The 27255-nt window shown below is 37.7% G+C and overlaps 1 protein-coding gene across 4 annotated transcripts in view; it reads left to right on the forward strand.

The window, feature by feature from the left end:
* The window catches only part of Wac (WW domain containing adaptor with coiled-coil), a 54310-nt gene extending 27803 nt beyond the window's left edge, over window positions 1–26507 (forward strand). For 3 of the 4 annotated variants that reach the window (XM_090319109.1, XM_090319106.1, XM_090319107.1), the window contains exons 5-14: window positions 61–176; window positions 979–1091; window positions 5910–6218; window positions 14527–14772; window positions 17540–17662; window positions 18424–18572; window positions 20320–20438; window positions 22349–22538; window positions 23347–23474; window positions 24275–26507. In XM_090319109.1, the coding sequence (XP_090175235.1) occupies window positions 61–176; window positions 979–1091; window positions 5910–6218; window positions 14527–14772; window positions 17540–17662; window positions 18424–18572; window positions 20320–20438; window positions 22349–22538; window positions 23347–23474; window positions 24275–24344 (1563 nt within the window). In that variant the 3' untranslated portion in view covers window positions 24345–26507. The remainder of the gene's footprint in view (window positions 1–60; window positions 177–978; window positions 1092–5909; window positions 6219–14526; window positions 14773–17539; window positions 17663–18423; window positions 18573–20319; window positions 20439–22348; window positions 22539–23346; window positions 23475–24274) is intronic. The other variant, XM_090319108.1, reaches the window with a different exon arrangement.
* Window positions 26508–27255: the final 748 nt, after the last annotated feature.

Genomic DNA, 27255 nt, shown 5'->3' on the forward strand with positions numbered 1-27255 from the left:
ATAATCTAAATATTATCAAGTAATTAATAACATTTTCTAATTTTCAATGTCTTTTTTAAGCCTTATGATTCTGCAGATGATTGGTCTGAGCACATTAGCTCTTCTGGGAAAAAATATTACTACAATTGTCGAACAGAAGTTTCACAGTGGGAAAAACCAAAAGAGTGGCTTGAAAGGTATTTGCTTTTTGTCTAATTGAATAGTTGTATTTATTTTAAGTTAAAACAACATTAGCTGTTACATTTTGATTGAGATACATCACTTCCTTTTGAATTTCAGTGATCTGTTGTCGGTGTTTTCCATAGTTCTCCTGTAAAAAAAAAAAAAAAAGATTTAGATTTCCCAGCTAGTGCCAATGGCTTATGCCTGTAACCCTAGCTACTCAAGAGGCTGAGATCTGAGGATTGTCGTTTGAACATAGTCTGGGCAGAAAAGTTCATGAGACTCATCTCTAATTACCAAAAATCTGGATGTAGAGCTGTGGTTCAAATGGTTGATAGAGTGCTAGCCTTGAGCATAAAAGTTGAGGAGGGATAACATGCTGATTCTGAGATTAAGCTCTAGCCTGCCACTCCTAATAACCAACCAACTCCCTCCCCGTTTTCCCCCTCTCTCCCACAAAAAGTTTCAGCTCCTGAGGTCTTTGTGAGTAGTCACTATTTTAACATAGGCATTAAAAAACATTTTTTTTATCTTCATAAATGCAGCTTTCTTGTAATTTGAAAGACCAGTCTTACAACTTTGCCATGAATGTTTTTTTATTGTAATTAATAAAAGGGTTACATGATATTTGCCAGATAGAAGGTGCATTAATTCACATACATTGATACCCTTTCACATGTCTGCCATGAATGTTTTATAAAATGTAAATAATGGTTCCAACAGTGAGAAACATTCTTCTGTTTATTACATTTTGTTTAGTATTTGACCAGAGAAAATTTGATAGTCTTTTTAATAAGTTTCTCTTTTTACTTTTAGAGAACAGAGACAAAAAGAAGCAAACAAGATGGCAGTTAATAGCTTTCCAAAAGATAGGGATTACAGAAGAGAGGTGATGCAAGCAACAGCCACTAGTGGGTTTCCCAGTGGAAGTAAGTATTAATTTTTTTTAAATAGGATAACTGGCTTATTATGGCTGTCTGTATATATAAATCAAGAGAAATGCAAACATACATGATTTCTTTTATGTTGTATCTTCTCCTCAGCTTCCATTTGTTTCCTGGGAAGACCAAAGATTCAGTTTTGCCATTGATAACACAATGTTTTGGAGGATTGGCCTTTACTTAAAGGCAAAAAAACAAGTGATGATCTCTCCCAAGTTTTGTTCTTTAAATAGGACATGCAATTTTCTGGGCTTTAATCTGATAATTGAATGAATCATAGGTACTGCCAGATAGAATGAAAAGCACCTGTTGACTTTTTAGGTGCTTCATCAGTGAAGATCTTGTTTAGATGGTGCCTGACTTAGGGTTATCATTAGATTTCAATAAACTTACAAAGTGTAGAACATTTTATTACTGTACATTACTTGTAAAAAGAACCTATGTCAGCTTACCTGAACATGGATTGGATTTCAATAGGTTTATATGTTCAGTGTGTTTTTTTTTTATTTGTTGGTTTGTTTGTTTTTACAGTACTGGGGACTGTTTGTTTTTGACAGTCCTGAGGACTGAACTCAGGGCCTGAGCACTGTTCTTGGTCTTCCTCAAAACTAGAGCTCTACCATTTGAGTCACAGCACCACTTCTGCTTTTTTTTTTTTTTTTTTTTTTTGTACCACATACATAGGAAAAAAAACACCAAAAATATAAACTAGTTTAAGATGAGTCAGTAATCTAGTCATTCATGAATAAAGTTGTACATCACTTTGAAATACTGCATTTTAAATAATATAGAGGGTTGGAGTTAGGATATTAAAAGAATTTGTGCCTGGTGCAGTGGCTCACACCTATAATCCTAGCTATTCAGGAGGCTAAGATCTGAGGATTGTGATTCAAAGCCAGCCAGGGTGCTAAAGTCTGTGAGACTCTTATCTCCAATTAACTACTAGAAAACAGGAAGTGGCGCTGTGGCTCAAGGAGTAGGGCAGTCAGTAGCCTTGAGCTAAGAGCTCAGGGACAGTGCCCAGGTCCAGAGTTCAAGCTCCATGACTGACCAAAAAGAAAAGAGAGAGAGAGAGAGTGAGTGAGTGAGAGTGTGTGTGTGTGTGTGTGTGTCATTTGTATACCTATGTGAAGCTTTTTCTATAAAAAGTTTTAAGTCTTTTTGTCTTTCTCTATAAAAAGTTTTAAATCTTTTTGTCTTCATAACAAAGTAAAACGTGTATTTTTTTATTTTGCAAGTCCTGGGGCTTGAACTCAGGGTCTGGGCACTGTCCATGGGCTTTCCTTAAGGCTAGTGCTCTACCACTTGAGCTACAGCACCACTTCCAGCCTTCTCTGTATATGTGGTACCTAGGAATCGAGCCTAGGGCTTCATGCTTTCTAGGCAAGCACTCTACCACTAGGCAATGCTCCTGGCCCCAGCATGTATTATTATTAAGGAAAGAGTGGTGAAAGTTTTATATTTTTTAACTCAGGTGTCATTTGGTAATATCTCCCTCTCCCCCTCCCTCCTTCCCTCCCTCCCTGGCTTTGACTCTGAGCATAAGCCATCCTTGAACTTCTTGTGCTCAAGGCTAAGCACTCTTATGTCTTGAGCCAGCTCTCCATTTCTGAGTTATAATTGGAGATGAGAGGCTCAGACTTTCTTACTTGCTTTGTACTGTGAACCTCAGATACCAGTTTCCTGAAATTCTGGGATTATAAGCATGACCTATTGGTGCATGGCTCTTGTCATATTTAAGCTATAAAATACCTGAAGTGACCTTTTCATCTTAAATACAATGTAAAAATCCATGTAATATGTATGGTATATGTTACAAATTATTCTGAGCTAGTTGGAAATGCAGATTTTGTCCTAATTATAAGTCTTTCCTGGGTTTAATGAGCATCTTTACAGTGAATAGCATTTTTTGCTACTGGGGCCTGGGTGCGATCCTTGAATTTTTGTGTTCAAGGCTATTATTGTGCCACTTTGAGCTGCAGTTCCACTTTGGTATTTTGGTAGTTGGGAATAAGAGACTCTGGGATTTTTTTTCATGCCTGGACTGGCTTTGAACTAGGATCCTCTGTTCTCAGCCTCCTTGAGTAGCTAGAATTACAGATATGAGTGCCCAGTTGATGGTTCCTGAACTTTTTTGGGGGGAGAGGGGTCAAGCTAATGCTCTGTTTTTAAGTGAGGGAGAGAGGTGTCCTGGGACTTGAACTTGGGATGTTTTTGTCTCAGGTTTTTTGATCAAGGCTAATGGCTCTACCCCTTGAAGAAACAATAGTTCCACTTTAGTTGTGTGTGCATACTGCATCCTGGGACTCAAGCTGCCACTTGAGCTTCATTTCTTTCTTGGTGGTTAATTGGTAATGGTCTTACTGACTTTCTTGTCTGGGCTTGCTTTGAAACAAGATCCTCAGATCTCAACCTCCTCCGTTGTAGGATTGGGCCGGCTTTGAACCCAACCTCTTTGAGTATCTAGGATTGCAGTAGTGAGCCACCCTTATTAGGTTCATTTTCCTGTATCAGGTTCGTTTTTAACTATTGAGAAAGGAATTTGACTATTGCCTTTCGTTTTTACTTGGTTAACTGAGATATAGATGTTGTGTTAATAAGAGTAAGCCAAGTGTTTAATATCTATCTAAAAAATGTTGGGTGATTTCCTATTTGTCCAGTTTTTAGTGTTTGTATAAAGTAAAACTTAAAGCTTATTCCTAATAGTGATCAGTAGAAGACATGGGAGAATTGAGAAAGTTTTCATACCTTGATGAATGTTAATTATATCCATATTGGAAAATAGTATTTTTTTAATTTGATGTTAGTTACCTACCATTATTATCTTCTCATTGCTATAAATTCAAAGAAACATCCTTCAATACAACTATGGTACTTTGGACTATATAATAGTTCTAAGAGAATATTGTGGGTTGTTAAGCATCATATCCAATAGAATATCACATTTAGCAGAATCTAGCATAATTATCCCGAGGCCAAAGTTGTGCAAGTAGTGTCTAATTTCACCAGTTCTTGTAATACTACTTTGCTTTACTTCATACTTACTATATTTCATACAGAAAAAAAGGAAGTTACAGTAGTCCTAAGTCAGTAACAAAGGCAGTAACAATTCTAAGCATTTGAGTGATAAGAGTCTGTTTGCATAAGGAAACTACAATAACATTCTTAACAGTTTCTTGTCCATACAAGTCAATGAATTGTTGATGTATCCATGCTGACATTTGTATTTTGCAGAGATAGTCCAGTGTATATTGTGTAAGTTAATTGCATTGAATTTCATATATTAGGTAATTGCCAAAAGATTGTCTTTTGATATAATGGAGGGTTTGGGCAATAGCCTAGTACTATGTAAATGTAGACTTTTAAAAGATGGGAATTTCCTCATTACCTATTGTACTTTGATCAGAGTATTTCTTTTTTCTTTATTATCAATTACCTTTTTTTTTTTTTTTTCTGGTAACAGATTTCATGGTTTGCTTGTTTGGCTGGCATGCTGCCACTTAACCCAGCCCTCCACATTCACTTTGTTAAATTGGTTATTTCGGAGATGGCATCTTTTTGCTTTTTTGTTTTTTGGCCTGGTCTGAAACTCCATCATTTGATCTCACTCTCCTGAGAAGCTGGGATTATAAGTATGACCGTGACACCTGGCTTTTGGATGTTTCCTAACTTGGAGTTTAATTCCCTATCTACTCAAATTGGATACTGCAGCGTAGGGTAGATAATTGTTACTAAATAAAACATGTTAATATGATTTTTGGAAACGTACTGCTTTTTTGGTTTTTGGCCAATGCTGGGGCTTGAACACAGGTCCTGGGCTATCCTTAAGCTTTTTTGCCACAGCATATGGTACTGAGGAATCTAACCTAGGGCTTCACACATGCAGGACAAGCACTCTACCACTAAGCCACATTCCTAGTTTGTCATCATCTTTTTTAGTTTTTTGGGTTGTTTTTTGTGGGTGGGGGAGGGAGGTCAGTCCTGGGACTTAAACTTGGGGCCTACACGCTTCCTTGAGCTTTCTTAAAGCTAGCACTCTACCACTTGAGCCACAGCACCAATTCTGGCCTTTTCTGTGTATGTGGTAACCAAGAATCGAACCCAGGGATTCATCATGCTAGGAAAGCACTCTACCAATAGGCCAAACTCCTGGCCCCCATACTGTTTTTTGAATAGGATTTTAACTGTACTTGTTTCTGAGATTAAAATACTTTTTGCCTTTATTTTGAAAGAAGATTGGTTTTTAATATCACCACATGTTGTATTGTTTTGTTATCAGGGTTTATGATATCTTAGCTACCATTGAAGCACTAGTAGCAACTACTTTGGAACCCTCTAATTAGCTACCTAAGTATTTAGGAAAATCAGACTAATGACAATCATATTTCTTTGCAGTTGGACTACTGTGGACAATTCAGTTAATTATTACAATCCGTGATTCATATTTTAAAAGAATGGAGCATATATTTTTATTTTCAACACTTAAAAATTTTTTGAGTAAAATGTAGCAACATTCATTTTTTCCTTTTGTAAGTTTTTTTTTTTAACTTCAGAATTGTTCTAAAGAATTCGATGAAACAATCCACTTGAAATCTGAGTATAAAGTAATTTTTATAGTCAAATAGCACTTTTAGCATTTGAGTATTTATAGTTCAGTGGTAAAACTGCAGACACTAACTGGGCTTGCAGTTTACAGAAAGATATGTTGCTAAATTAGCTGGTGTTAAAAGATAGGATTCTAACGTAATCTTTTTTCTTCTCCCTTCTGTCATTCCAACATCTCTTTTTTCGAACTGTGAACTAAAGTGGAAGACAAGCATTCCAGTGATGCCAGTAGTTTGCTCCCACAGAATATTTTGTCTCAAACAAGCAGACACAATGACAGAGACTACAGACTGCCAAGAGCAGAGACTCACAGTAGCTCTACGCCAGTACAGCACCCCATCAAACCAGTGGTTCATCCAACTGCTACCCCAAGCACTGTTCCTTCTAGTCCATTTACGCTACAGTCTGATCACCAGCCAAAGAAATCATTTGATGCCAATGGAGCATCCACTTTATCAAAACTGCCTACACCCACATCTTCTGTCACTGCACAGAAAACAGAAAGAAAAGGTATGCCATTACTACTAGATGCTGCACGTTGAACTATTCTAGTTTGTGATGTGTGACATTATTTCCTTTGGCTTAAGTAAGAATTATAAATTCCTTATAAATCTTAAATATTACTATGTAGATTTGGACACTAAGTTGTATTTAGTTTTTTAAAAATATATAATAATATTGAGGACTTTTTGCTATTGACAATGAAGTCAGATATTTGATTTATAACATTTAACAGTGGTTTAAAATAGATGGTTCAAGTCAAATGGCTATCCTTTAATAATCCCATGAAATGTTTCTTAATTTTTGTGGTATTACCTTGGTAGTTTACAAGTTGTCTCTGTTTATTAAAAGGCTTTTTTGGTTGGTCATGAAGCTTGAACTCTGAGCTCTTCAGCTCAATACTAGCATTCTACCACTTGAGCCACAGTGCCATTTCGGGTTTTCTGGTGGTTAATTGGAGATAAGAGTCTCAGGGACATGTGCCCTTTTGTGCTCAGATCTCAGCCTTCTGAGTAGAATTATGGGTGTGAGCCACAGGTGCTTTTTGATGGCTGATTGGAGTTGAGTTTCATGGACTTTCTTGGCAGGGCTAGCTTCCAACCTTTATTCTTAGATCTCAGCCTCATTGAGTAGCCAGGATTACAGGTGTAAGTCAGTGACACCTAGCCTATTGAGACATTTTAAAACATTATTTCTCTGTATAACTTGTGTTTTGTTGATTTCTTACTTGTAAAGAAGGAAACTACACTATGTTTACAGGATTTTAAAAAGTGATAATTTCTGAATTAGACCCTAATCTTTAGAAGAAAATATAATAAAAATTGTGGTTATATTAATAACTTTTAGGGCTGGGAGTTTGGCCTAGTGGTAGAGTGTTTGCTTAGCATGCACAAAGACCCAGTTCAATTCCTTGGTACCACATACATAGAAAAAGCTGGAAGTGTCTCTACTCCCAGCTATATGAGAGAGTGAGGACCACTTGAACCCAGAAGTTTGAAGTGGTTGTTAAGACCTTGCCTTAAAACAAAATTTGTTACCTTATAAAAGTCATTGTGTTTTCACTTTAAACTTTCGATGCTTCATCCCTCCCCCTCCTTGGGCTTCTATGATAGTATTCTTCAATTTTCTACTACTGTTGTCTGCCTGCTTCAGTATCATTCAGCCTTCTTTCTCTATGCTGCGTTCTCTGTGTTTTTCTGTGTTCTGTTTCTCTATTTTTGTCTTGTACCCAACTGATCTTCTTTTTGGTGGGTGGGGTGATTGTTACAATACCTTAATTTGAACTTCCATCTGAATTTATCTTCTCTTTTCTGTGCTTATGTTCCACCATTACTGAGGCTTGAGCTCAAGGCCTGGAGGTTGTCCCTGGGCTTTTTTGTTCAAGGCTAGTGATCTATCCTTTGAGCCACACCTCCACATCTAGCCTTTTTAGTTGTTAATTTGAGATGACTTTCACAGACTTTGCCTGCCCAGGCTGCCTTGGAACTACAATCTAGAAGTCTCAGTCTCTTGAGTAGCTAGACTTATATGTGTGAGACAGTATTGTACTGCTTTCTACTTTCTTTTTTTTTTGGCCAGACCTGGGCTTAAGCTCAGGGCCTGAGCACTGTCCTTGGACTTTCTCAAGGCTAGAACTCCACCACTTGAGCCTCAGCACCACTTCTTGCTTTTTCTAAGTATGTGGTACCAAGGAATCAAACCCAGGTCTTCATGCATGCTAGGCAAGCACTCTACCACTAGGCCAAACTCCCAGCCCTCTACTTTCTTTTTCTTAATATTTGTTATATTTCCTCAAATACAGTGTGTATCCTATTCTTACAATGTTTTGTTTTTGTTAGATTCTCACTATTTGATGATGCCAGTTTTTCCAGCTTCTCCTTGTTTTCAACATTCTCACTTCTCCATACCCTTTAGCAAATCTCAGATTCTGTATTTCATTTGTTCATACTCTTTGATGCCAATGCTGTTACTGAAAGTCTGATTCTCTTGAAGGAGCTCATTACTATGCCTCCATCTCACTTCAGTGATACAAAGTGAGTAGTATAAAATTTAGATTGGCTATATCTCATTTTCTTGGAATCTTAATGGCTTTCTATTGAAGTATAAAGTGCATATTTTGTGCTGTAAGTAAATTTAAGTATTTTAAGTTTATAGCAAGCACTTTTTGCTGTCTGCAATATTATTAGCTTTATTTCCAGCCATTCCATTCTTACCTTCCCTTTTTACGTTCTGTATGTAATGTTACGTTCTAGACTTTGTTAAATAGAACACATTCTTTCTTCCACTCACATTCTTAATATTTAAATTTGTTTCCTTTAGTTTTTTGGTAGTGTTTTGGTTTGAATTCAGAAACTCTAGGCCTTGAACTTGCCTATACAGGTACTTCTGGAGTTGTTTCACTGCCCTTAAGTTTGTTTACTAGCCAGCACTGGTGTTTCTGGGTTTTGTGTCTCTTTGAAACTGTTTTCTTAAGTGCTCTGTACTTTTTATATTATAGCACTTACAATTTTAGTTGTCTGATTTTCCATCATAATCTTTTTAGGATTAAATGTGTTGAAAATTATACCTTGTTCTCCTACCTTCTTCCACTCTTGTTTCAGTGCTTTTCCTGAGAATGGAATGAAACTTACCAGATTTGATGCTGTTTTATATATTTGCAATTAAGAAAGTAATACAGTTTGAACACTACGTGGTATTTAGAGGCAGCTTTTCGAGTCTACGTTCTTTTCTCCAAAATCAGCTATAGTTAAAAACATGACAATTAGTCTTTATCACTTTATAATTCAAAATTATTAGCTATTTATAGAAAATTTAAGTTTAATTTTTGAAAATGTGTTAGCTAACACAAGCATTATGTATATGTAAGTATGTATGCATGTATGTAGTAAAACTAATAGGAAGAAATTTTGATTACCTTTTAATTGCCTGCTTTTTTGTGGGGAAAATTACACACTCTTTCAAGTTATTTTCCTTTCAATCTGAGTATGTGTTTCAATTGTGTAAGTTCTGATCTTTCTGATTGGCTTTCTGTTTAAATATGAAATGCTCCTTAATTTGACATATATACTTGAAGTACATTTCCTCAATAGAGACAGTGTGTTACTTAAATTTAGCTTGGTTATTGACTTTCCTTATTATGGTTGTCATGATTTTCCTTAACAAGTTACACAATTTAAGATTGATGGCATAGCTTAACAGCATAGGACTTGACGAGCATGCTTGAGGACCTGGGCTCAATCCTTACCACTGTAAACAAACCAGTTATGTAATTTATGTTACAGTTTAATGATTTGTCTGTGGTCTCAATGCTTACCTCTCCTTAAGTGTGTGAAGTATAATATACCCATAAGTATGAATGGCATCTTTGTTTTATTCCTATATACTACTCTATTTTCTGTACTTGAAAAATAAACAATATATAAACAATTGTTGTAAATGGGAAAACAGCCACATTAATGGTAATGAATGTGTTTATGGCTAAAGGGGTGCCTGCTTTGACCAGTTTAAAAAATATGTTTGGAGTAAGAGGCTTAAACCGAAAGGACCATGGTTAGAAATTGGCCTGGGCAGAAAATTCATGGGGTGGTCATGGTGACATGTAGTTCAACTGTAGTAGCCATCCTAAATAGATGGATTTTGGTCAAGGCCACGTAGGGCAGAAGAGATCCTATCTAAAATTTAACCAGAACAATAAATGTTAGAAGTATGGTTCAAGTTAAAAAAACAAGTTTGAAGTTCAAGTTAGCCCTTTCACAGGGAATCTCAGATGTTTAGATGGATTTATTGCCAGTTTGTTAAGAGAAACAACCTAACATAAAACCCAACAGTTGTGCTTGTTAGGTATAGAAAGATGACGAGGCTGTGAAAATTAATTTTATGTAGAACCATCCTGTTGATAAGGTGTTCCCATTTAACTTGGGGCCCTCATTTAAATTGTTTTGTTCTGATACTTGAGCTTTTTTGTGCGCATTTGTGTGTGATTACTCTTTAGATAATAACATAGCAAAGTGATAGAGGAAAACTGTTATGACAATAAATATAAAATTGATTTTTGCGAAATAGCATCATGACCAGTCTTCTAATCAGGTTTCACTTTGTTGCTGTTCCTTGATTTGTGGAAGGAGACACAGATCCTTGCTTTTTGTTATTGCCTACGCAGTAGGCAGTACCAGTGTCAAACATGCTTAAGGAGTGTAATTATTTAGCAAGCTTTTTATTTAGTAATTTACAATTATGATTTACCCATATGGGCAACTATAAAGTAGCCTCAGAAACAGACGTGCCTTTATGTTAACATATCAAAACAATTACCTAATTGCTTTCAAAATGTATTAATATAAGATGTGACTTGATTCATTTGGAATCAAATTTCCTTTTTGTTATGGTATCTAAACAAAGTAAAATTTGAATGAACCCTGAAAACAACATAGCATGTATTATATCCAGTAGTCTTCTCCCCACCATCCCCCATCCCCAGATCTCAGCCTCTTGAATAGCAAAGATTACAGCTGTGAACCCCTGGGGCAGAGAGTGTGGCCTAGTGGTAGCCTGCTTGCCTAGAGTGCATGTAGCCCTTAGTTTGATTTCCCAGAACCACATACACAGAAAAAGCCGGAAGCCGCGCTGTGGCTCAAGTTTGAGTGCTAGCCTTGAGCAAAAAGTGTCCAAGGACAGTGCCCAGGCCCTAAGTTCAAGCCCCAGGACTGACCCCCTCCCCCCCCCCAAAAAAAGTGTGTGTGTATGTTTAAATATCTAGGGCTCTTAAATGTTTAAATATCTAGTACTCTTAAAATTAAAGCTAGTCAACACAATAAATATGGCATATTGACCCAAAATACATTTATCCTTTTTAAAAAGTTGATACATTTCAGCTTAGAAGACATTTAAAATTTTTATAACAACCAAAATTGAAAGATAATAAATTAGCGGAAATATTTATGGGGAGATAAAATTGTTTGGAGTATATAAGTTTATATTACTGGCTCAGGATTAGTTTAACAAAAATTTAGTTGTAAAAATCATTTTTTATGTTTTAGCTTGAAAGAAATTCTCAGTGACTAGAAAAACAAGTTGTAATATTTCCAGGTACATTTATAAATGCATGGTTGTTATTAAATTGCTTATGAGAGTTAGAACATTGCAGGTTTATGTAAGATGTTTTCTCTATTACACTTGCATGTATTGGCCTTTTTGATGTTGCCCATGGTATGCTAGTGTTGCAAAATTGATTAGCAGGCTACTAAATGTAGCTGCAGTGTTAAGCATTTACATGCACATATGCTGTGTTTTGTCAAAACACTGCAGGAAATTGATCAGAAATTTAATCTATTACTGGTGTCTGTGTCTTTTAAAAAATCTTACTGTAGGGACCGAGAGTTTGGCCTAGTGGTTAAAATGCTTGCCTAGCATGCATGAAGACCCGGGTTCGATTCCTCGGTACCACATACATAGATAAAAGCCGGAAGTGGTGCTGAGGCTCAAGTGGTAGAGCTCTAGACTTGAGAAAGTCCAAGGACAGTGCTCAGGCCCTGAGCTCAAGCCCAGGACTGGCCAAAAAAAAAAAAAAAAATCTTACTGTAAAGAAGTTGACAAACTAGAAAAATACAATAAGAACAGTTTTTTGTCAGTCAGGGGGCTTGAACTCTGGACCTGGGTGTTGACCTTGAGCTCTTCAATTCAAGGCTCCCCCTCTACCATTTGAGCCACTGAACACTTCCAGTTTTCTGGTGGTTAATTGCAGATAGTCTCACAGGTTCTTGTGACCGGGGTGGCTTTGAATTGTGATCTTCAGATCTCAGCCTCCTGAATAGCTAGGATTACAGACCTGAGCCACAGGTGCCCCACTAGTGAGAAAAGTTTTGACTGTGGTTTGTGGTCTTTGGTGATTTGGAAGACTTGCCTTTAGTTCTACACCCTCTTGTTGAAAAAATTGGAAATACAAACTAGTAATTTACATAGACTTCTTTTTATTTCAACGCAGATACAGGTTAAAAGAATTCATTAAAGATCTATAAGTCTAAATGTAAAAGGTAAATGGAAAAGTAAGTTTGGAATACTTTAGAAATCAGTCATGGGGCTGGGAACTCTGGGCCTGAGCAGTTCAGCTCAAGGTTAGAGCTCTATCACTTGAGATTTCTGGGGTTCATTGGAGATTAGTCTCACGGACTTTAGTGCCTAGGCTGGCTTTGAAACTCGACCTCAGATCTCAGCCACCTGAATAGCTTGGATTACAGGTGTGAGCCATTGGTGACTGGCTTAAGTAGATACAGGAAGCATACACAGCCAAGAGTGCTAGAGAGTACTTTTTCTCTTGTCTACCTCCCCTTCTCTCCCTCCCTCCCTCCCTCCCTCCCTCCCTCCCTCCCTCCCTCCCTCCCCCCCCCCCTCTCTCTCTCTCTCTCTCTCTCTCTCTCTCTCTCTCTCTCTCTCTTCCTCCCTCTCTCTCCCTCCCTCTCCCCCCTCCCCCCCTCCTTCCTCTTTCCTTCCCTCCCTCCCTCCCTCCCCCTTCTCCCTCTCATGTGTGCTTGCCTAGCACACATGAAGCTTGAGTATTTGTAGCAGTGTGTTGCTCACATGCAGTACTCTTGAAGTTATACATGATTTCATCAGTCTTAAATAGTAGCCCTTAATTTCTAGGAAATGGGTGTATACAGGAAGCTAAATATGCTCCAGAAAATGTATGTGAATATCTTAAATTTTTGTTACCCTTATATCTTACATTCTTTTCTGTATTGAAATCTCTTAGTATTTATGAAGCAGTCAGTCACAGTGTTTTTAGAATTATTTCATGTTTCTCTTAATTTAAATGCCTAAAATCTACCCAACACAAATCTACCCAAAGTCTCTGGTATGTTGTGTTTATCTTCAATTTTTCTGTATGACACCAAGTTATGATTCTAATGTGCCTATATCAGTTTATGCTTGTTGCAAGTAAGGTAAGTGTGAATGAATATGCTGCTATGCTGCTTTATTATACTTGTAATTATTAATGTAAAAGCTAAGCTTTTTTTTTTTTTTTTTTTTTTTTTTTTTTTTTTTGGGTGCCAGTCCTGGGGTTGAACTCTTCAGGGCTTGAGCATGAACTTTTTTTTTTTTTGCTCAAGGCTCTATTTCTGAAAGTCACATGGACTTTGTAGCACAAGCTAGCGTTAAACTATAATCCTCAGATCTTACTTTCTGAGTAGCTAGTAATACAGGTGGCAAGCTACTGGTGCTTAGCAAGCATCTTATACACAAACATGCGTGCGCGCGCGCCATTCAAATAAAATAGCTTACACATTTCTCTATCCAGTAGGCGTGTATTGGTAGGAAGTCTTTAAATTGTTCAGGTGCCTAATATTTGGGGGATTTTTTTCTTTTGCTTTTCTTTTATTTTTTGCTTGAGCTCAGGGCCTGAGCACTGTCCTTGAACTCTACCACTTGAGCCACAGAACCCCTTCTGGCTTTTTCTCTGTCTATGTATGTGGTACAGTGGAATTGAACCTGGGTCTTAGTGCATAGTAGGCACGCACTCTACTGCTATGCCAAACTTCCGGCTCTTCCTTTGATTTTAAATTTTAGAAATGTATTGCTTCCAGTCAAAGATGTCACTTTTTTCTTGTAATAATATTTAAAGATTTAAATATACAAACAAAAGCTCATTTGTTAAGTTGGTTGACTTATCTGGTTAGGGCATTTCCTGCTGTTCATTTCCTTCCGGAATTTATACTTTTCAGGATTGATGCCATCATCTTGTCAAGTGCTATAAAATACGCTGTTGGGGCTTAGAGTAAATCTGTATAAATAATTTGAAGTTTTAGTCTTTTTTTTTTTTTTTGGTCAATCTTGGGGCTTGAACTCTGGACCTGGGCATTGTTTCTGAGCGCATCTGTTCAAGGCTACTGCTATTCCCCTTGGGCCGCAACACCACTTCTAGTGGTTTTCTAGTGGTTAATTGGACATAAGTGTCTTTAGTGCCCTGGTTGGCTTTGTTGAACCACAATCCTCAAATCTCAGCCTTCTAAATGGGTAGGATTACAAGTGTGAGCCACCATCCCCAACTAATACTTAGGTCTTTTATACATTCTTTCTAAATAAAGTAGTAGTATAAAGTGTAAGACTGCCATCTCTCATTCATCATATCCTGAGCCCATTTTGAGGGGGTAACTGTTATGGTCCCCATCCATGGATTTTTGCTGTGGTGATCTATTTTTTTAACCTTATTTTATAAAACTTAAACAAGCTAAGTCATGTAGAATTAGGTACTATAAGATGCTATTGTAATGTTTGCTGTATTGAAATAAAAATTTTTGAGCCTTATTATTTCATTTCTATTTAGAGTCTACATCAGGAGACAAATCAATATCTCATTCTTGCACAACTCCTTCCACCTCCTCTGCCTCTGGGCTGAATCCTACATCTGCACCTCCATCATCTGCTTCAGCAGTACCTGTTTCTCCTGTTCCACAGTCACCAATACCTCCACTACTACAGGATCCAAATCTTCTCAGACAATTGCTTCCTGCCCTGCAAGCCACGCTACAGCTTAATAATTCTAATGTGGACATATCTAAAATAAATGAAGGTAAATATAATAACACAACTATAAAAAGCTATTTGCTTTGTACAAAATTATATTGCTTATAAAATTTGAAGTTCAAGAATATGGCTTTTGGGGCTGGGAGTTTTCCCTATTGATACAGTGCTTGCCAGCATGCACTTGGTGGCCTGTACATAGAAAAGGCCAGAAGTGGTGCTGTGGCTCAAGTGATACTGTTCTAGCCTTGAGAAAGCCCAAGGACAGTGCTCAAGCCCTGAGCTCAAGCCTAGGAGAGGGGGGAAGTATGGCTTTTTTCCATTTGAAATTCATGTTTGAACTCTTTGGGTGGGAGAGAGGGGAGGGATGGTCAGTCATGGGGCTTGAACTCTGGGCCTGGGTGCTATCCCTGAGTTCTTCACCTAAAGGTTAGCACTCTGCCATACAGAGCCACAGCATGTTTTCTGGTAGTTAATTGGAGATAACAGTCTCACAGACTTTTGTGGCCAAACTGGCTTTGAACTGCAATCCTCAGATCTCCTGAGTAGGATTATAGGTGTGGGCCACAGGCACCGGACTGAGCTGCTTTTTTTTTTTTTTTAAATTTGGGATTATATCCTCTGTAGCTTAATGCCATATTAGCATTGATGTGTATTTTACAAGGTATGGTATATGCCCTTGTTACTAGAGATGAGCAATTTTATGTGCTTGGGGGGGGGTGTGTGTGTGCGCGCGCGCTGGTTCTAGAGCTTGAACTCAGGGCTTGAACACTACCTGTTTGCCTTTTTTTTTTTTTTTTTTTTTTTTTTTTTTTTGTGAGTGGTGGGCCTTAAATTCAGTCTGTGCTCTGTCCCTGGCCTCTTCAGCTCAAGGCTACCACCCTACCCTTGAGCCAAGCCCCCACTTCCCATTTTCTAGAAGTTAATTGGAGATAAGGGTCTCACAGTGGGGGGGGGAGGGAAATGGGTACCAAGACATGTGAAAGGGTATCAATGTATGTGAATTAATGCACCTTCTATCTGGCAAATATCATGTAACCCTTTTACTAATTACAATAAAAAAAATAATAAAAAAAAGTCTCACAGTCTTTAGTGCCAGGCTGGCTTTGAACCTTGATCCTCAGATCTCAGCCTCCTGAGTAGCTAGGATTACAGGCGTGAGCCACCCTGCCCGGCTACAGCTTTACTTTTGACATTTTTGGTAAGTTAATTGGAGTGAGAAATGTCTCACAGGCTTTCCTGCCAGGCTGGCTTCTTATCTCAATCCTCAGATCTTAGTCTCTTTTAAGTAGGATTATAGCCGTGAGTCACTGGCACCCTGCTAGTATGAACTTTTAAGAAGATTGTAAAGATTTGTTAAAACTTGTATCAAAACTACTTATGGGGGGGGGTAGGCAGACATGTAACCCAGGCTGCTGTAGATCTTCTGCCCTGGCCTGTCTCAAATGCTGGGATTATAGGTGTGAACCAAAGGCAAGCTTATTACTAGTGTTTTCTAGCTTATAACATGTAATTGTTAAAATGTTTAGTTATTAGACATTGAGCCAGGTACTGATCCCTGATGCCTGTAATCCATAGCTACTTCAGGACAGTATGATCGGACGATTGTGGTTTAAAGCCAGCCTATGCAGGAAAGTCGGTGAGATTTATACCTCCAAGTAACCAAAAGAGAACCTGAAGTGGAGCTGTGGTTCAGAGTAGTAGAGCAGTAGAGACTTGAGCCAAAAAAAAAAAAAAAACCTCAGGACAATGCTCAAGTTCTGATTTCAAGTCCCTTGACTGACAAAAACAGAAAATAAACCCTTACTTGGTGGCGATGGTGGTGGTGGTGGCGGCGGTGGTGGTGCCTGTGGTGGTGCCTGTGGGATTTGAACTCTAGGTCTGGGCATTGTCCCTTTTTAGCTCAAGGCTTCTGCCCTACCCCTGCAGCCCCAGTGCCACTTCCAGTTTTCTGGTGATTGATTGGAGATGAGTCTCATAGTCCTTGGTACCAGGCTGGCTTTACACCTTGATCCTCAGATCTTAGCCTCCCAAGTAGCTAGGATTACAGGTGTGAGCCACCCCGCCCGGCTCTGGCTCCATTTTTTTGTTTCTTGATTAAATTTTAATACTGTTTTTTCAACAACACATTGACACTAATGTGTTTCGCCAGTCACCTCAGAAGAAGCCCGAACAGAAATGGATGTGGTTTTAATTTGAAAATAATTCAAATTTGAGTGTTAAAGAATCAGAAGTTCCATTAAAATTAAATCATAAACAAGTTTTTATTGGCTTATCTTCATATGGATCCATTGTTTTTTCCTTCCTCAGATCATTTCAAATGCTAGATCTGTTATTTACCTTTCTCTTGTAGTCTTTTATTTTATAAGTTCTTATTGAGGCAAGGCACATTGGCTTACCATTATAATTCTGACTACTTTGGAGAAAGGTAGAGATTTTCTTGAAAAGGGGGTTGAGGGCCAGTCCTGAGAGAAAATTCATATGACCCTCATCTAACAAAACTGAAGCATGGATCCACTGTAGCTATGTAGGAATCATAAATAGGAGAACGGGATTCTAGGCCAACCTGGGAATGTCATATTCCAAAAATACCCTATTCAAGAAATAACTAGTGCTAGGCAGTGACGACTTGCCTATGATTCTCCATACAAGGGAGGCTGAGTTAATGTGGTTTCAAGATTCAAAGCCAGCAAGCATGAGGCCCTGAGTTCAAAAATTTAGTCCCTCCCTCCCCCACCCCGTTTTTTTATTTGAAAAAAATAATAATTCCATAAGACCTTTGATTTTTATTTGAATTTAAGAAGTGCTGTTTTTAGTTCTTACAGCTGCTGTGACACAAGCTTCTCTGCAGTCTATAATCCATAAGTTTCTTACTGCTGGACCATCTGCTTTCAACATTACATCTTTGATTTCTCAAGCTGCTCAGCTCTCTACACAAGGTATTTCATTCTGAATTTTGGATACCTTTGTGCCTTTGTTTTATTTTGGAATACCGGGCACTTTGACTTTCAGTTTTCTGGAGATAATGGCCACAATGTTTGGTTTTAGTAATAGCATATGACCCCCGCCCCTTTTAAATGTGAGACAGACTTTTGATATGTATATTTTAGTACTGTAATCAGATTTGTGGTACCAGTGTTTAATCCAGATTTTAAGTTTGAGATATTTTAATCCCAAAGCTGAAAGTAAGCTGTGGTATACCCTGGGTCTTTGAAAATTACATATATGTGAAGAGTTGAAGTTTGATTCAGATTATTTTATTTTTGTTGTTGTTGTTTTGATTAGAGGGTGCAGAAAATATTTCTGACCTTGACATTAGCTATTACATACATAGACATATTTAGAGAGATGGAGAAGTTCAAGGGTCACTATATAAACTAAGCATGAATTCATGGTCTGGAATAGAAATATAGTACATTTAATAATGTTAAGTGACATTAGGGACTGAAAAGAAATAGCTATCCCCGAATGGAAAGTAAGAAAGAAGTACATGTGGTAAGGAGGCCAGCAATTGGAATAGGTTCAGGGTTAGTGTTCTTTTTCAGCCCTCAGAAGGGTGAACAGGGGATTAGCTCTGAAGAATGCATTTGGTGTGACATCCAGTGAGAATGTCACTCAGTCTTCTGACATAGATGTTCTTTGGGGATATGGAGTAAGTAGAGTATCTGGGTTTGAAAGTAATTACTTCTCTTTTCTACAGCCCAGCCATCGAATCAGTCTCCAATGTCTTTAACGTCTGATGCTTCATCCCCAAGATCCTATGTGTCTCCAAGAATAAGCACACCTCAGACTAACACAGTCCCTATCAAACCTTTGATTACTACTCCTCCCGTTTCATCACAGCCAAAGGTATGCTGCTTTTGAAGGGAAAAGAATAATGGAGAAGAAATCACTTTTAGAAAACGAATAACATTTTAGGATCCTATAGTTCTAAAAATGTGTGGTGATGCAATGAATGACAGATAACCAATACTAGCTACAGTAAGAGGAACTTGGATCTATGGTACTTTTACACATGGTGTCAGTTCTGTTTTGTCTTAGCTTTTGTGAATCAGTAGTTATAGAATTGTCAGATTCTGAAAAACCCAGTGCAGGATACCAGGGACTTTTTTTTTTTCCTGGTCCTGAGACTTAAACTGAGGGCTTGTGCACTGTCCCTGATTCTCTTTGTGCTCAAGGCTAGCACTCTACCAGTTGAGCTATAGCACCACTTCGGAGCAGTTTGAAATGAACGAGTTTCTGCGACTTTTCTGCCCGGGCTGACATCAAGCTGCAGTTCTCAGATCTTGGTGTCCTGAGTAGCTAAGATTGCAGGTGTGAGCCACTGACACCTGGTCCAGTGACTTTTTAATGCTGTTATTTAGAAGATAGGATGGTGGTTTCTAACCCATTTAAATTAGCTCTGAATAATACATACGCTATATGTGTATTATAAATGTAGGTACATTGGAAAGCAGACCTGTACTATTCTACTGCCTGCTTATCAGTCACACTCATTCTTTGCTTTTAAAAATACATATGAGTAAAACATGAGTTAAGAATTTTGTGTATTTTAAAAGTTGAGATTTTTCCCCTTTTCAAGGGCTTTTTGGTGAGTCCACCAGTACTCATTTCAACCCTGGAGCCTTTCGTTTGCTTTATTGTACATAGCTGGTGCATCATTTAAGCCCAAGCCATCTCTTCTAGCTTTTTGTTGTTGTTAATTGAAGTTTTAGATTTATTGATGTGCATTCTCTTTGAACCACCATTACCAGATCTCTTCTGAATAGTAACTAGTATTGTAGACATGAGCCATGAACTCCTTGCTTAGCACTTTTCATGATAAAAATAGGTAGAAATTCCTTCATTTTTGGAGCAAAGTATTATTTGAAACTTTTTTTTTTTCCCCAAGCCCTGTTTGGGGGCTCACTTGAGTTTATTGGCTCACTGGCCCTCTACTAGTCAAACCATACCTCTAGCAATGGTTAAATAAAAGTGTATTGAAAAAGATCTTGAACTTGGTGCTAGTCAGTTTATTTATGTCTTTGTTCATTCCTTCCCTTTGTCAGCCTATAAAATGTGTTTATTTTGGGGTTTAAATTAATTAGAAAATTGCAAATAAAAGAAGTAGTAAACCAAGAAAAGCATTACCATGTGTTGGAATCTTCTTGTTAGTTGATGCTTGGAAAGAACTTTGATTTCACTTAGTAAATCCCTAGATATGTGTTTGAAATCCTTAACTACATTTAAGGGAAAAGATAGGGGTTCATTTGGGAACTTAGAGCAATTTATGCAATTAAATATGTTTGTATTGCTTATTTTAAACAAACTAAAGCTGGGTACTGGTGGCTTATACCTGCTGTGTAGTCATAACCACTGAGGAAGTTGAGGTTAGAAGGGTATAGTTCAAAGCCGGCTTGAAGTTTGGGAATAGCACTAAGCCCTGAGTTAAAGCCTAGGACTAGCGCCAAAACAAAAACAAATTTAGGACAGTTCCATTATGTTATTATCGCTGGGAAATGGAAATAATAGGGAAGTTTGATCAATGTAGAATTTTGCTTTTTTTCCCTCCTTTTACTTGGTATTTGTCTTGTCTCATCAAATTTTGATATTTCAGGTTAGTACTCCAGTAGTTAAGCAAGGACCAGTGTCACAGTCGGCCACACAGCAGCCTGTACCTGTTGATAAGCAGCAGGGTCATGAACCTGTCTCTCCTCGAAGTCTCCAGCGCTCAAGGCAAGTCTGTGTTATATGTTGAAACGGAGGGCATCTGCCTCGCTTGAGTATTTGGGCAGGGGGAGGGAGAAAACAGATAGCTTAATCTAGGAGAGTCCATAAATAGCCTACCTTACTTTTATGTGTTACAGTTTACAAAAGATAACTTTTAGCTGGGTTGTTTTAAAGAAAGCAGCTCTTTAAACTTTAGCTTCTACTTGTTCAAAAGAACGATTTTACAGCCTTCTATTTGTTAATGCTCTACTGCTTTTAACCTTTTTTTTTTTTTTTTTTACCAGTCCTGGGCTTAAGCTCAGGGCCTGAGCACTGTCCTTGGACTTTCTCAAGGCTAGAGCTCTACCACTTGAGCCTCAGCACCACTTCCGGCTTTTTTCTATGTATGTGGTGCCAAGGAATCGAACCCGGGTCTTCATGCATGCTAGGCAAGCACTTTAACCACTAGGCCAAACTCCCAGCCCCGCTATTAACCTTTTTGCAGCTTTGTTTGAGTTTATCAGTGAAGGTAGAAATCTCAGGTGTCAAGTTTAGGGTAGTTATTCCAAACTTCCCCCAGTGGTGGTAGATAGGTTTTCATATTATTACATATGTACTGTATTTCCTTTTTTCTTTTTGGCTCAGTAACTGTAGCTTTTGGGGGGGGGGGGGGGGCTTGAACTCTGGGCCTGGGCCCTGCTCAAGGCTACGGCCCTACCCCTTGAGCCCTTGAACCACGATCCTCAAATCTCAGCTTCCTGAGTAGCTAGGATTACACGTGTGACCACCATGCCCAGCAACTGTGCAGCTATAAATGAGATTTGTTTTCTTTTAATTTTTCTGATTTCATGCTATGAGGTAATTCATGATTTGTTTTATTGTTGTCTAAGCCCTTCAAAACTAAAGTTCCAAAAAATTGTAATTATTTTGGAAAAAAAATAAGAAACACTAAAAACAGCTCTTTATTCATCCTTTGGGGAGATTTAATTTTGGGAAATAAGAAATTAATTCTAAACAGGAAATTGATGTGCCTGGTAAGATTTTTTTTCATCCACTATATAAATTCCTAAACCCTGGCCCCAAACTGTTTACTTTTGAAATAATGTAGCCAATTTGAAAGTAAATTTTTTTTTAGATGTGTAGTTTCATTTATTTTTTTCATATATTTTTTATTGTAATTAATAGAAGGGTTACATTATATTTGCCAGATAGAAGGTACATTAATTCACGTACATTGATATCCTTTCTCATGTCTTGGTCCCCATTTCCCTCCCCCCCACCCCACCCCTCATCTTGTTTTTCCTCCGAGAGTAAATTTTTATGTGCCAGTTCTGGTACTTGAATTTGGCCTGGGCACTGTCCCTGAGCTCTTCAGCACTACCACTTGAGCCGTAGCACACCACTTTAGGTTTTCCGGGGGCTCATTGGAGATGGTCTCATGGACTTCAGAGCCCATACTGGCTTTGAACCGGATCCTCAGATCTCAGCCTTCTGAAGTAACTATGGTTACAGGCATGAGCCACTGATGCCCAGCAACAGTGACTTTTTTAGCCTGATTCAGTGCTATCCAATAAAAAGTCTATATTTTGCTTCACATTGTTTTATCCTCAGATTCAACACTCTTTATCTAGATATGATGCACACTATTTGAGATGTCAGTTTTATTTTCAACTCCTAACATTCTAACATTCATTTATGTTTTAAGAAGGGTGATAGTTGTATAAAAAGGGCTTGCTTACCTCTGAAGTGTACCGAAGGATACATATTATAAATATACTTAGATTAGTGAATCTATTACTAAAATAAAAATTTAGTATTCTTAGGCATTTTTTCTCTTTAAATTGATAGACAATGCCTGTTTATGCAAGCAATTCCTGGGATATTGAGATCAGGTATTTTTAAATTGAATATCCGTTCAATTCTGGTTTCTCTTCCAGTAGCCAGAGAAGTCCGTCACCTGGTCCAAATCATACTTCTTCTATAAGTAATACATCAACTACAACAGTTGTACCACAGAATTCATCTGCCCGACCTGCATGTTCATTAACACCTACTTTAGCAGCACACTTCAATGAGAGCCTGATAAAACATGTTCAAGGATGGCCCGCAGATCATGCAGAGAAACAGGTATATGACGTGCTTGATCACAAATGTTTTACCATTGAGTAACTCGCCGAACAAAAACAACAGTTGTACTTTTAGAAAATCGTAATTTATACTCTAAATTGAAGCTGTATTAATAACTAGATATAGTCTATTGGGTTATGAATATTTGGTAGAAATAGTTTTATAAGCTAATGTTTTGTGGTTTCACTGAATACTTTTAATTTCATAGCTGCCATGGTTCCTCAACATATCATGTGCCTTGTGTTTATTTATACTGCCTTTATTAACGTTGCTAAGCAGTGTATATGAGTTCTAATCCTGCCATTGAGGTATTATGTCAATGTTGCCCAAAACAACTTCACGTGTTTGTTTTTTCCTAGTCACTCTTAATAGTTTCAAAAACTTAGAACTATGAGCATTTTTTGCTTGAAAAAAAATAATCACAAAAACATTATGGTATTCCTCAAACCTCAGGGCTTGTAGAGTTACTGCTGCTTGTCTCGTCGATGAGATAGGAGCCTGGGATGTTCTGAGAGTTTATAGAAACAGTGTGGTGTATATCATCATACAAGAATGCAGTAAATCTCTTGTCAATAATGTACCTGATGCTGTAGATTCACAACTTTTATTAACCACCTGAGACTGGAAATGTTATAAGGAACTGGAAGGAGAGGCCCTTTGGTTTACAGTATTAGACAGTTTTCCTCTAGGGGTTAGTCAACATTTTTGTGCATGTAAAGGAAACAGTGTCCTATAACTTTATGCTGTTACTTGAAATGTAATGTTTCATTTGGTGTATTTATGTATAGTGAATTTGTTTTGTTTACAGGCTTCAAGATTGCGTGAAGAAGCTCACAACATGGGAAGTGTTCACATGTCAGAAATTTGTACTGAATTGAAAAACTTAAGGTCATTAGTCCGAGTATGTGAAATTCAAGCAACTTTGCGGGAGCAAAGGTAACATTTTTTGCTAAAATTAATTTCTTTTTTTTTTTTTTTTTCCTTTTTTTTGCCAGTCCTGGGCTTGAGCTCAGGGCCTGAGCACTGTCCTTGGACTTTCTCAAGGCTAGAGCTCTACCACTTGAGCCTCAGCACCACTTCCGGCTTTTTTCTATGTATGTGGTACCGAGGAATCGAACCTTGGTCTTCATGCATGCTAGGCAAGCACTTTAACCACTAGGCCAAACTCCCGGCCCTAAAATTAATTTCTTGAGAATTGTTAGACCAGGTCTTTCCTTCACCCAAGATAAGGATATCTCAAATGATGTACACAGACTGTAAATGAAATGTTCATCACAATTAACCATAACTTTTTCCAGTTGAGATGTAGCGCATGTATTTCATTTCTTTTACCTGCTTCACAATTTCACACACAAAAAAAATCACACCTGTAATCCTAGCTACTCAGGAAGCTGAGATCTGAGCATCAAGGTTCCAAGCCAGCCTGGGCACAAAAGGACCTGAGACTCTTTATCTCCAGTTAACCTCTAGAAAATGGGAAGTGGGGCTTGGCTCAAGGGTAGGGCAGTAGCCTTGAGCTGAAGAGCTCAGGGACAGTGCCCAGGCCGAGTTCAAGAAACACTCTTTAACTTAACATTCTAATACTATATCTGTATTAAATGGTTATTTCTGTCCTTATTTAAACTAAGTTTTAAATTATTTAGTGCTAGAAACTGTTGAATAGGCTATGGAATTTAGACTTTCTGTAACATTTTTATATGTGTATACGGATTCTTATACCTGTTTTTATTTTTCAGGATATTATTTTTGAGACAACAAATTAAGGAACTTGAAAAGCTAAAAAATCAGAATTCCTTCATGGTTTGAAGATGTGAATAATTGCACATGTGTCTGAGTACAGGAACTGTAAATCTGTTGCCCAATCTTAACACTTTTGAGCTGCATTCAAGTAGACTTTGGACCGTTAAGCTGGGCAAATGAAATGACAAGGGGTCGGGATCTGAGAGTCAATTCAGGGGAAAGATACAAGATTGATTTGTAAAACCCTTGAAATGTAGATTTCTTGTAGATGTATTCTTCACGTTGTAAATATGTTTTGTAGAGTGAAGCCATGGGAAGCCATGTGTAACAGAGCTTAGACATCCAAAACTAATCAATGCTGAGGTGGCTAAATACCTAGCCTTTTACATGTAAACCTGTCTGCAAAATTAGCTTTTTTTAAAAAAAAAATTTGGGGGGTTAATTTATCATTCAGAAATCTTGCATTTTCAAAAATTCAGTGCAAGCGCCAGGCGATCCGTGTCTAAGGATACGATTTTGAACCACATGGGCAGTGTATAAAATATCATGAAACAACTGTTCCCACACTTGCACCTGATCAAGAGCAGTGCTTCTCCATTTGTTTTTGCAAGAAATGTTTTTTTTTTTTTTTTTTTTTTCATTTCCTGTGTGTTCCATTTCCCTCTGGAATCCTTGACTGATTTTATCCATTTTTTAAGGCTCCCTTTTCTCCTTTCTTACGGCACTGTTGCTATGGCACTTTTCTATAACCTTTTCATTCCTGTGTACAGTAGCTTAAAATTGCAGTGATTGAGCATAACCCACATGTTTGTATAAATTATTGAAATCCATTTGCACCCTGTAAGAATGGACTGAAAAGTACTGCTGGGCATATGTGCTGAAAGTACATTCATTGCTCAAATGTAAAGAAATGCCCAATGAACATGGTTATGGGAGGGGAAAAGGAAACAAAGCTAGTCAGATGTGAATTGTATCTGTTGTAATAAACATGTTAAACAAACAAACAATTGTTATTTTTCTTTTCCTTCGGTCAGTGCACATTAGAATTTGAACTACCTGGGGATCTTTTCTGAACTGTTCTTGTTGAATATTTATAATTCATTGGTCTAATTCTTTGAGGGAGATTTGTTTAAAGCATATTACCAGGAAATTGTGTATAAGATGTTTAATGAAATGTGAAATTCAACAAGAATGATTAAGTCATTTCCCAAGTGGTTGTCATTTGTTAAGTCCTGGTTTACCTGTCTTGCTATTATGACATTTCATTTTGAAGGATGTTTGTGTTGTAGCTAACTGTTCAAGTCTGGTGCTGACTGCTGTTCTAGCCATCACAAAACGCTAAATTTGTGGAATTGGAGCTTCCTTCCTACTGTTATCTGGAAATGGTGGGGAAGCTCAGCTTTGTATATTGTTTCCTAAAGTATATTAAAATAAAAAAGAAACTATTGCTACTATAAAGTTATTTTGGCTTTCTTTTTTTATGAAAATACTAGTTATATGGCCTTAGCATGACACTGCCAGGATTGTGTCAAACCATAAGTTTCTGTATGGAAAAGAAAAAGTCCTATCAAAATTGTTGTATATTCTTGATTTAGAGTTTTGTTGAGTCAGATTCATATTTGTGATTACTGCCAGCACCAAGGGCTTAATTTTGATGTACAGCAACATCAGTTTTACTTTCTGAAATAACCCATCTGAAATTTCAATACTGCTTTTGTGAGTTCATCATATTTAAAGTAGACATTTAAGACTCAGACTTTCCAGTAACTTTAAAATTAAACTGTAAGTGATAATGTCAGCATTTTCTGAGGATCGAAAATATTCCAGTACAATTGAAAAATGCTGCAATTATGTTTTTACTTGTAACTTACAAGAATACTTAAATGTAAAAAAGTCAAATGCCATGATTGTGATGAAATGTTTATATCTGTCAGGTTGTTACCATTTGCTGGACATCAGTTCATGTAATGGAACCCCAAGGGGTTATGTTAAACTAAAACCCTTATTGTATCTTTTCTGGAAAAAAGTTGAACAGTTTTGTGATGTGTTTCTTGATCAGGCGGCAACTTGACTTGTGAGTTAGGTGAAACTGAATTTGATTTGCTCTTACAGATGTCACTCTTAAAAATGTTTACATTTCTAAATGATTTAATCAGAGATACTTAGGAAATGCCTCGCTTGAAATTTCTTACTGGTAATTTTTTAAAACTATTAAAATTTCTTGTGTGATATGCTTTTATGTTTTGGTCTACTTACAATGCTGTAGACTTTAAATATTGCACTTTAATACCAAAATGGTGTCAGCTCCTAACCTTCCAGAGATACCTAGATAGGCACAATCCCCTAGACTACTTTTCCTCTAGTTTGTGTATTGCCATCAATTTCAACATGTTCTGGGATCAGTTAGAAAAGTAAAATGCAGAGTATTTCTAGAGAAACTTAAAGGGTTTTCGTTTAGAAGATTTGTAGTTTATTGCAATTACACCAACTTGTAATGATACCCTCCTCCCACCCTTTTTTTTTTTTTCCCTATGGTGCTTGTCGTAGGGCCTGAGTGCTGTCCCTTAGCTTTTTACTCAAGGCTGGCGTGTACTTAGCTCCACTTTTGGCTTTTTTCGTGAGTGACTGGAGGTGTGAATCGCATGGCCTTTCCTGCCTGGACTGGCTTCAGTGATCCTGATTGCAGCCTTCCAAGTAACAAAAATTACAGAGCCGTGCAACATTTTGTGTGTATGTGCTGGTTCTGGGCCTTTGTTTTCCTTCACATTAGCCCTTCACCCATTTGAACCAGAACTCCACATTCATGTGTTTTGATTTTGGTGGTTAATTGGAGATGAGTTATGTGGGCTTTTTCCTGCCCACGCTGGAGTCAGCAGTGAGTCCTCAGGATCTCAGCCTCTTCAGGAGCTAGGACGATAATGCATCAGCCACCTGTGCAGAGCTTTGTAATGTTACCTTTTGTGATGGTAAGTCTGCT

The sequence above is a fragment of the Megascapheus bottae genome, chromosome 26 (genome assembly GCF_031878675.1).
Source record: "Megascapheus bottae isolate mThoBot1 chromosome 26, mThoBot2.hap1, whole genome shotgun sequence".
NCBI classification, from domain to species: Eukaryota; Metazoa; Chordata; class Mammalia; order Rodentia; family Geomyidae; genus Megascapheus; species Megascapheus bottae.